Source organism: Miscanthus floridulus, chromosome 8, assembly GCF_019320115.1.
Source record: "Miscanthus floridulus cultivar M001 chromosome 8, ASM1932011v1, whole genome shotgun sequence".
Taxonomy (NCBI): domain Eukaryota; kingdom Viridiplantae; phylum Streptophyta; class Magnoliopsida; order Poales; family Poaceae; genus Miscanthus; species Miscanthus floridulus.
Window position 1 is genome coordinate 200,845,823 of NC_089587.1, and position 10,353 is coordinate 200,856,175.

General features: G+C 51.0%; 2 protein-coding genes across 2 annotated transcripts; one reads left to right on the top strand and one right to left on the bottom strand.

Moving 5' to 3' along the window:
* Positions 1-3,400: 3,400 nt before the first annotated feature.
* LOC136474572 (mechanosensitive ion channel protein 1, mitochondrial-like) lies at positions 3,401-7,528 on the top strand. The gene is made up of 6 exons (XM_066472140.1): positions 3,401-3,810; positions 4,193-4,464; positions 4,559-4,659; positions 6,392-6,499; positions 6,632-6,841; positions 7,439-7,528. Exons 1-6 carry the CDS (start codon positions 3,401-3,403, stop codon positions 7,526-7,528), a joined length of 1,191 nt encoding a protein of 396 aa, XP_066328237.1.
* Positions 7,529-7,647: 119 nt separating this feature from the next.
* LOC136474573 (uncharacterized) lies at positions 7,648-9,623 on the bottom strand. Its single transcript, XM_066472141.1, has 2 exons — positions 8,002-9,623; positions 7,648-7,877 (listed from the first exon to the last, which is right to left on the bottom strand). Exons 1-2 carry the CDS (start codon positions 9,445-9,447, stop codon positions 7,761-7,763), a joined length of 1,563 nt encoding a protein of 520 aa, XP_066328238.1. The 5' UTR covers positions 9,448-9,623; the 3' UTR covers positions 7,648-7,760.
* Between the last annotated feature and the right edge of the window lie 730 nt (positions 9,624-10,353).

Below are 10,353 nucleotides of genomic sequence, written 5' to 3' on the forward strand. Positions count from 1 at the left end.
GGAACAATGGAAGGTTGTGGATAATGAAATTATCACTATCCGCTCCACCGGCTTGGCAAGCAAGCCAATAATCCTCGAACCACAGTTCAGAGTTCGTTTCCCCGAAGTATTTTGGGATGTTGGTCGACGATCGGTACCGCGGTGGGAAGACGACGTTGAGGATATGTCGACCAAAGGCCTAAGATCCCAGCAAGTCGGGGCTCGAGCTTCTGTCCTCGCTGCAGTTGTAGCGTCTGCCACGACAAGGGTGGTAGTTGTGGTTAGCTTCCTCCCTCGCATCGCCGTGGGCATGCCTACAGGGCGTCAAGGGTGTCACGCGTGTCATGGTGGAGGCTAAGACGCTCATGCATCGAGACTGCGGTGCGTGGCTAGCCGCCTTGCTACGCCTGGTGGATTGACACGTCCTTGTCGGGTCGCTCTGAGGGCGTGAGCTGGCTGGCGTCGAGCTCGCGTCGTCGGGACAGCGAGCTCTCGGCCTGCTATGCCGCCATACACTCGAGTAAAGTGCGAATCTCATGATGGGCCAATGATCCTCGGGTGTCGTGGGTCTCGGAAGCCCCCGGAGCAAGGCCGCCACAGCAGCAATGTTCTGGCTCGCCCAGGTGAAGTGTGGGAGGGCTTCATCGTCGTCGATGATCCTTTGGTTCACGTTGTGGGCCACGGTGCGTGCAAGCCCACTGTCTCTATGGCGCTCAATCTCTTGCTCGAGCTCCGCGCATTCCTGCTCGAGCTGGAGTCGTGCTTCCTTGATCTCTTGGTTCCGGGCCCTCAGCTGCTCTATCCGCAGGCGAGATGGGGCCCTTGCATCCCCCTCGACCTCATCGTCGAGGTCGTTTGTTGGGGTAGCCTCTCCCTCATGGATGCTTTCGACGTATCCCTCGGGGGTACCTGCCATGAAACATTCACGTGAGGGGTGATGGCTCCCCCTGTTGGAGTCAGAGTCAAAGGCCGACTCCGATTCTCCCGTGAGGAGGTCGTGGAAAGATTCCATGACATATTCGGTCATCCCCACGAACTCATCGTTCGTAGGGGATGAGGGCATGCATTGCGCCGCAAGGTGACCAACGGTCTCTATGGTGTTGCACAGACCGAACGGGAGCGCTGTCGGGGTGCTCCGGATGAGGTATTTTGGGGAGAGTGGCTCTCCTCTAGCAAGCTACGTCATGACGTTGGCGAACGAGAACATGAGGCGGCCCAGGTCCTCCCAGGACAGTTGGGGTCCCAGGAAGGCGCCGAGCTGGCGCTCTAGCCTCCCGTAATTGAAGCTGAGGGGCTGGTTGCTCCCGGGGGCATGAGCCTCTGGTGCATGCAGCTGCAGCTCCTCAAGCACCTTGGCGATCACGTCGAGGCCGACGGAGTGGATAGGTTGGACGGTGGTGGGAACCTGCGCCAACTCTCCCTCCATCGTAACGATGAAGTCCAGGTTCCCAAAGCGCATGTGCACGCCCGTGACCCAACTGACGTCGTGACTAGCCATCCGAGGCCTGATGTAGACATCGAGACGTGCAAAAATTCCTTACCTGGCGTGCGAACTGTCGGTGATTTTGGACCACCGACGAGTAAATTTGTATTTGTGCGTCTGGCCCGGATGGTGTGCTTGGAGGACACAAGGGTTTATACTGGTTCAGGCGAAATGTCCCTACGTCCAGTTTGCTGCTGCTTATGTTACCGGCACTTGGTTTGCAGTAGGGGTTACAAATAGGCGAGAGAGGGAAAAGATCTCAAGTCTCTGATGGAAGGACTAAACAGGTGCTGAGAGCTCGATCGCCCCTCAACCGTGTGTTCGTGTCATGCTCTTGTGTTTTTATCTCATGGTTCGGTCTCGTGCGGATCTGGATTCTCCTTTCATGGGGCGTCCTGCTTCCTCTTTTATAGGCAAAGGGAAGCGCGGGTTACAACGGAGGAAAAGGAGAAGAATGAGAGGGAGCAGAAGGTTTCCAGGATCATCGGGTCCTTCTTCTCCTTCATGGGGTCCCGCCAATCCTATAGATGTCAACAGGGATGGCTCCACGTCGCGGCCCTGTTCGTCACTAGCGCCATGCGCAAGCGTCATCTGCCGGTCATGGCGTTCCATTTCGTCCTGGCGGACGTCGTGGTGAGCTGACGCGTCTGTCAGCGTTCGTACGAGGGTTAGGCAGAACAGTACCGGCACGCCCGACACTGTTTTTGATGTGAATCCTTGGGTATGGCCCGTCATGGCCGCGGGTTACATCGAGGCATGTCAGTCTCTTTTATGATGTTAGGGTTTTGACCCAGGCCCATACACTTGGACCTGGAGTGGTTGACGGCGATATGGGTCCCCGTCGAACGAGACGGAACCCGCACCCGAGGGGTCGGACGAGACGGAGCCCGCACCCGAGGGGTCGGGCAAGACGGAGCCCACACCCGAGGGGTCAGGCGAGACGGAGCCCGCGGCCTTGGGCGAGACGCCCGCGGCCTCGAGGTCGGGCGAGACGGAGCCTGCGGCCTTGGGGTCAGGCGAGGAGGAGCCCGCGGCCTTGGGGTTGGGCAAAACTTTTTAATTCGTCTTGCTCCATCTGGGAAAGTCAGCATGGACGCTAACTTACTTGCTTTGGGTATCCCTAATATTGATACCCGACAATGAGAATCTTGAGGCCCGGAACCGAACAAAAATTTGGTCCCCAATACAAGTTGGGGAGATAAAGGGAAACGAGTGTTTATTAATCATATGGCCGCCACAATATTATCTCAGCACTATGTCTTGCCAAAAGCAAATCTTGGAACTATTGACTAATATGCTTTTACCTAAAACGTGCTATCGTTCAAGCACTGAGGTGGTAGTTAATTTCTCAGAGAAAATTTCTCCCAATTGGAGTGGCGATTGCTGATTGGAAAGATGAAAGGGAGAGTGAGAGAGATACATGCTTGTGACTCTAACATGGTGGGGATTAATTAGAGGTAGGGAAAATGCATGGGCCTCAAGAGTTGGTTGGTCGAAGGATGAAGAAGGCTTTTTTATTGCTAATTTATTCATCACCCATCTAATTTGCTGATTAGTACTAATACAAATTAGTGTTCAGAAAAAAGTTTGGACCCTAGGTTTTTTGGGGCCCTGAGCAGTGCGCATCTTACCACTAAACTGCTTGGACCAGCTTCTCCTCTGGCCCCGTTTGCTTCGCTGAAAAAACAAGCCGAAACACTGTTCCGGCTGATTTGTTGTAAGAGAAAAACACTGTTTTTGTTGAAAAAACAACCTGAAAAAGACGGATTATAAGAGAAGCGAACAAAGCCTAAGTGCTTGAAATGCTTTCTTTCTTGATTTCCACAATGTTTTTGTCACTGTGTGTGCACGTTTGATCTTCAGTTATGTAAATTTGACTATTTGACAATGTGCATGTTGGATATCTGAGTCAATGCAGGGGCTCTTTTGTTAGCTGCCATGTCAAAGGTTTCTTCTACTGGAGCTTCTAAAGTTGACAGTATAGATGATGGTGGGAACACCTGGATTCATATGTCAGAAGATGGGCATTGTTCTGCTAGGACTGCTGCAGGAAACAACGTGAAGCATCTGAATGATGCAATTAAACTTCATATCCGAGAGTTATTTGGTAATCATGGAGATCTAGAAAAGGTGATCGTTCCACTTGGTGGGACACTGATTGGTGCAGCAATGGCATGGTTTGTAATGCCTGTTGTTCTAAGGAAGATGCACAAGTATGCATCAGATGGTCCTTTCAGGACACTCTGGGGAGACTCTACTAAGAAACATCTGCCTTATGAAACAAGCTTGTGGAGTGCACTGAAAGATCCTGCAAAATATATCATCACGTTTATGGCATTTTCGCAGATGTGAGGACTTATTTGCTATTTCCCCTTTTGAGAGACTAATTTTCTTAGTACCTTCTTATTGTAAAATATTATTGGCCACGAAATTTTGCTGAATGCTTTTGAGGTCAAACCATGTTTCTGGGAGTTTTCATGTTCCTTTCATATATATATTTTTTGATGTAAACTTCCTATGATGTTCCTCTGCAGTATATATATCTATACGTGCTAGAAAATTGATGCTATACATGGTATTTTATATTTGTTCATAGTGAGATTGACAGCATGATATTGTTTTATTCAGTGGTATTGTTATACAAACCGCACTACTACGATGCAGATCATTTTTCTGGTTATACTTGTTCTGAATATGTCTGAGGTCTCTGATGTTTCCTTCCTTCTTCAGGGCTGCAGTTATTGAACCAGGCATTTCAGCTTATCTTCTACAGGCATGGAAGGGAGCATTTTCTGTATCTTTTGTGTGGTTCCTTCACAGGTGGAAAACTTACTTCATTGGCCATGCTATGGCCAAACAAGCTGCTACAGGAACTGACCGTGAAAGATTGTCAGCATTTGATAAGGTGTCATCATTAGGACTGATAGCACTTGGAGTTATAGCTCTTGCTGAAGCTTGTGGTGTACCTGTGCAGTCAATATTAACTGTTGGTGGTGTTGGAGGTAATCTTTTAATATGTAGTGTTCTTCTTTGTGTGAGCATTTCCTGTACTTGTGGTACGGGGGGAATAATATTCTCTTCTGTATGTTGTTATAGGTGTTGCTACTGCTTTTGCGGCAAGAGATATCCTTGGTAACATGCTGAGTGGATTCTCTCTACAATTTTCAAAGCCATTCTCAGTTGGAGACTACATCAAGGTCCCTGGTTATATCTAACGAACCTTTTGTACTCTATTTTTATGGAAACCAAAATCGCACGATATCTCAGCAATAAAATGGGTAAAATTTAGTGGTTAAACTTCCTGAAAAAGTTAAATCATCATATGTATTAGCTACCTTTGGATAAGAATTATTTTATCTCAGCGAGTTAATAATGTAGGTAAACAATGAAAATTTATCATACTTCAATGAGTTTCTCACATACTGAATAAGATATGAAAGGACCTGTCGGATTCATAAACTCGGGGTCCCTCGCGGACCGGCTTCTCAAACAAAGGCTCGGCCCAAGCAGACAACGCGTAACTCGTGGGCCGGCCCAGGTATCTAAACGACAGGCCAGAAGGGTGATCCAATCACCGACCGAAAGGTTTGGCCGAGGAGGAATGGCGCCCGTTTTCTGACTCCGGCCCACCTCTCCGACCGAAGCGCTCGCTTCGGTCTCCAGCCCACCTCCGGACGGCCTCTCCGACCAAAAGGCCTAGCCAAAGCACTACTTCCGACTCCGACCCGCATCTCCGACCGGGGATGCGCCAAGCCCCTGCTCACTGTTCTTCTCCGACTGGCGCGATCAGAGCCGACTAGGACCAACCGACCAGGGACGCTCGCTCGGTAAGGACCAGGAAACGGACGGAGAAAGTAAGACAGGGCGCACAAGTCAAACCGCAATACCAGGGTCCGTACCCTGTACACTTGCGGAAACAGTACTCTGCGATCTCCCTGGCACGTCAGAACCCAAGCAGTGTTGTAGGCGTCGATATTTTCCCCTACAGTATTGTGGGCGCCATTAACTCCCATACGGTAAGGCTCCCCCACATGCCTCTGGAAATCGACAGTGTTGTGGGCGCCGCCATTTACTGTACTAGGCGAATATGGTAAAACACCTTGCATACCTCCAGGTATCAACAATATGGTAGGCGTCGACGTCTGTCATATCCGAAGAAGACAACACAACCTCCCACGTGCATCTGACATCCAACAGTGTTGTGGGCGCCTACCATCATCCTGTACCCGCCGGCGTGGGCAACAAGGCTTAGAAGCATACGTACTCTCTCCCTCTCACTTGTAAGGTCATCCCCTTCATCTATAAAAGGGGATGCGCTCTCTCTCAACGTTCAGGTTCATCCAAGTTCATTCAGATTCATTAGATCAATCAAGTTCACTACTACACAACAGCAGAACCACCAGGTTCAAACCATGAGCACACGCTCGAACACTTAGCTCATAGCGGGGGTCCCGTCACTCTCGGCCCTTCCGACCGGAGTCCGATCGGACCTCTTGTACCCCCCATCTCTCTCTTTCTCATTTGTAACCCCACTGCAAACTTCGAGTACCTGGACTCAGGAATAAAGTCACCGACCGACTCAAACTGGACGTAGGGCACGTTGCCTGAACCAGTATAAACCCTGTCTCATTGAGTGCTAGGCCATCTCCGATCACAACGTACGACAAAACTACAAATATTTACTTGTTGGTCACTTTCTGCACCGACAGGACCCATGCTGCATCTGGTGCATTTTTTTCCTTAAAATGTTAACAAAGGCTAAGCAGTGGGGAATTTTTTTTTTGAGTCAGGACTTAGCTTTCTTCTAACAAAAGTGCTTCATAGTTAGATATTTTTAGTTTGTCTAGTTTTAATGGCTATATCAAACTGGTTTACTGCTTTTCAGCTTGATGCAAACTTCGAGTGACTACAAGTGCTTTTCAATTGCAGGCTGGATCAATAGAAGGGCAAGTGGTTGAAATTGGACTGACTTCTACTTCGTTGATAAATACAGAAAAACTCCCCGTTGTAGTCCCTAACTCACTATTCTCCAGCCAAGTAATGTGTCATGTTTGAACTGCCATTTTGTCTTATCTCTGAAGTCTGAATGCAAATTTTGCATATCAATGTGGCGTTTTGGACTCATTGCTATTCCATGGACTATTATCTGTATTCTTTAATTCCATGCAGGTGATAGTGAACAAATCAAGGGCCCAGTGGCATGCTAGCGTGGCCAAACTTCCTGTAAGAATTGCAGACATCGAAAAGATTCCTGCTATAACAGAGGAGATAAAAGTAATGTTGATGTCCAACTCAAAAATTGACGCTCCATACTGCTATCTCTCACGGTTAGAAAGTTCAACTGGAGAGCTTACCATTGGTTGCAACATCAAAAGCACGGTATGTTAACTATGATCCACTTAAAAAACTGATCTCTTATCATGATTCTGACATGTGAGGTACTATTAATTCGACAACACAATGTGAAATGTCTGGTATATCATATATTAGACTTTGATCTACAGAAAACATTTGTCTTCTTGTGGAAATAGCAGTCGTTCAAACAAACGTCAGCCAACATACTGCTCTGTAAACATGTAGGGATGAAAACCTTGTTTCATATCTTCACTATGTGGAAGGAAACAGGAATATATGATCTCCAAACAACATTGTGCTGCCAAATATCATGTAGGAGTTACCACACTAGCATCTTTTGCGTGATAGATAAGTCTGAAGAAGTGCACTTGCGTGCTTTGTTGGAGTTTAGCTGATATTGGGAATCTGTGTTGTGGTTTTGTGTTTGTTCTCTGAGTGTTGGTGGCTATTTAGGAAGCAGCTTGACAACCAAGCTGAACTGAGCTTTTCAGAGTGATTTGGTAGTACAACAGCTCAATTGGTCGGTTCAGTACATGGAGTTTAGTGTAGCACTATTGGTTTAGTGTACCAGAGCCCTATTTCCTCACTAACAAAGTAACAATTGATTTTCTGTGGCCACAGAAGACAGAGGAGTGGTCATCTACAGAGCAAGACATTCTCCTGAAAGCTGCCAGTATCATCAAGCGACATCAACTTTGGACTCCCGTGTAAACGTGTAATTCTAGTCCTTTAAACTTGTCCATTGTCGCATTAGCATGTGTAGATAGATGGGTTCATATAGGGACAAAAGAACAAGAACCGGCATGATCAATGCTCATATGGGAAGGGGATGTGTAGATGTTCTTTCTTTTTTCCCTTCTATATATCTTTACTGTTACAGGAATAAAGGACAAAGTGAAAGTGATGAATTACCTATACAGCTTGTCTGTGTGATAATTACATTTTACCGTTGGTTGATCTCCCAGTCCTCACATACACTAACGTCTATGGTCATCGTCTTGTTGCCGTCCTCCCCTGCCCCGGGAGACGATAGCACCCTGCAGCAATTCCGTCTCGGAGACTGCAACACGATCATGAAACAACTAACCAGTCAGCATCAAACACTAGCTGTAGATGATAGAGTAGAGTAGAATTGTCCTCTGAGCATGAGCATGAACAGAGGCAGAGAGCTCGACGAGGATTACCTTATCCCACAATGCGGGATCGGGCTTCTTAACCACGAGCACGCTGTCGAGCAGCGTGTCGGGGTCTGGGATCTTCCACCGGCACACCGGGCGTGCCTCGTCGCGCCGCCGCCACCGCTGGTACCTCGTCACAGTGGTCTCGCCGCCGCGCGCCACCGCACGCCGCGCAGAGGCCAGGTAATACAGCGCGGGCCGCACGCACGGGTTGCGCGCCAGCGGCCGCGTGTTGAAAGCGTGCGACTTGTAGTCGGCGCGTCGGTACCAGTTGAGGAACGTCCGCGCGGGGGTCTCCATCTCCCGCGGCGAGATCACGCCCCTCGCCACCATCACCACGAACCCCCACGCCACCGACACCGTCCACCGCTTTGCCTCGTCGTAGCATATGGACTGCTGCATCACCCCCACCGAGTCCAGCATGACGGGGCCCTCGAACAGCCTCCGCACCGCGGCCGGGCGGGACCGCGCGTTCGGGAACAGCGGGCGCACCACGTCGAGGTGGTGCAGCGACACAAGCGGCGCGACGGGGTGCGCGGCGAGGAGGCCCAGGAGGTCCCCGTACACGTCGTACTGGTGGAACCCTGGGTGCCTTGTCAGCGGCACGCCCAGCTCCGCCATGCACGCCTGGATGCGGTCGTCGCTGCCGTACAGCGACGGGTACCGCCGGATGCACGCGTCCTGCATCCGCTCCAGCCTCGCCGCCAGCGGCTGGCTGATGGCGAAGCCCCCGCCGCCGAACGCCATCCCGTACGAGAAGTAGATGTTCTGCAGGTGGCTCTCGGAGGGGGAGCCAATGTAGTAGGGCTGCCGGTGGTCGAGCCTGCTGAGCACCGCGAGGAGGTTGTCGGGGAGGAAGACGGTGTCGTCGTCGCCCATGACGAACCACCGCACATCGGGGAGGCCGAGGCGGAAGGTCTCGGAGACGATGCGAGAGATGCGGATGGCCGACCGGTGCCCGCGCCGGTGCGTGTAGGGGAAGCGGGAGGTATCCGAGGAGACCATGATGGGCGGCAGCCCCTCCGGCACGCTGGAAGGCCGCACGGGGCTGTCCATCCACACGAAGCCCCGCATGCCCCCGCCTGGGCGCCACCAGATCTTGATGTACTCCTTACGCTTCTCCCACAGGCGCGCCGACGCCGCGATGCCGAACACTACGTGCTGCAGAGTCGTCGCCGCGAGCACGGCGGGAGGAGGAGGAGGATGAGGCGGCGGCGATGGCGTTAACGATGTAAGGTTATAATTGTTGGTAAGATGCGAGACGGCCAAGGCGTTTGACGTGCCCTTGGCTGTGACGGGGTCCGCCGGCGGGCAGGAGGGGGTTGAGGAGAGAATGACGTGGAGGGTGTAGAAGATGTAGAGCACGGTGAGAGGGAGGAGGAGCAGGAGGACGAAGCGGAGGAGGGAGGCCGCCGGGCTCTCCTTGCCGCCTCCTGCGGCGGCCGCCTTCATTGCCCGCGCCGTTTCCGGCGGTCGTTATGTTAAAGCGGTATTGGTATCTTCCTCCTCGTCGGTTTCGTCGTGGACGGCGGAAAAAGTTGCCGGTGGCAGCGAGCAGATTCGTGCGGGAGGAGAGAGAAAAGAGTGAGATTTCGACGGAGGGGGCGGAGATGCGAGAGATCGGCAGGTTGCGCATTCTCCTCGCGCATTGGTGGGGGCGGTTCAGGTTCAGCTTCTCGTCTCCGTTTGTTCGTCGTGCGCTACGCAATGCTTCTCAGAGGCTCAGAGCACGAATGGCGCTCGCATAATCGCATCCCTGCAACGAATGCTCCAAAAAACCGGGTCCACGTTGAATGGTTGCAGGCCTGAAGCCCTTCCATCATGGGTCCGAATCATGGAGCCCAAATGCCCAATCCCCAATCACTAGATATTTTTTATTTTTGTTTTCGTTTTTTGCAAAAATATAATCTGGCAGAGCAGAAACTGCAGTACTAAACGTATACCGCTAGCGGGTTTGGCATTTTTATAAAGTCGCATCTCCGGCGAGGCCCTCAAACGAGCTCCTCAACTAAAATTTGAGGGCTTACATAAAAAACACAGGACCTACTTAAGCCCTCAAATTTAGGTGGCCCATATATCACACCCCTTGGCCCTCATTCCTAGGGACCCTCCACTCGATCCCTATTCGGTTGTTGCAACGGTTTTCTGCCCGCGCAATGCTCTTACCACCTCTAAAACAGGCCTTCAAAATGAGGGGAAGCCACCGGATTAAAAGTAGAGGCCCTGATTTAAGGGTCATCGCTGGAGATGCTCTTACCGCCTCTAAAACCAGGACAGGACACTCGGCCTCCTAGGCTCACAGTGGCCTTTCATGGTGTTTAGAGTAAAGTATGCAAGAGACACAAAAATAGATAGAAT

Coding starts and splice junctions, on each gene's coding strand:
- LOC136474572 (XM_066472140.1), top strand. CDS start 3,401: ATGTCAAAGGTTTCTTCTACTGGAGCTTCTAAAGTTGACAGTATAGAT. Junction 4,660..6,391: donor CAGTTGGAGACTACATCAAG/GTCCCTGGTTAT, acceptor TTTCAATTGCAG/GCTGGATCAATAGAAGGGCA. Junction 6,500..6,631: donor ACTCACTATTCTCCAGCCAA/GTAATGTGTCAT, acceptor AATTCCATGCAG/GTGATAGTGAACAAATCAAG.
- LOC136474573 (XM_066472141.1), bottom strand. CDS start 9,447: ATGAAGGCGGCCGCCGCAGGAGGCGGCAAGGAGAGCCCGGCGGCCTCC. Junction 7,878..8,001: donor ATCCCGCATTGTGGGATAAG/GTAATCCTCGTC, acceptor ATCGTGTTGCAG/TCTCCGAGACGGAATTGCTG.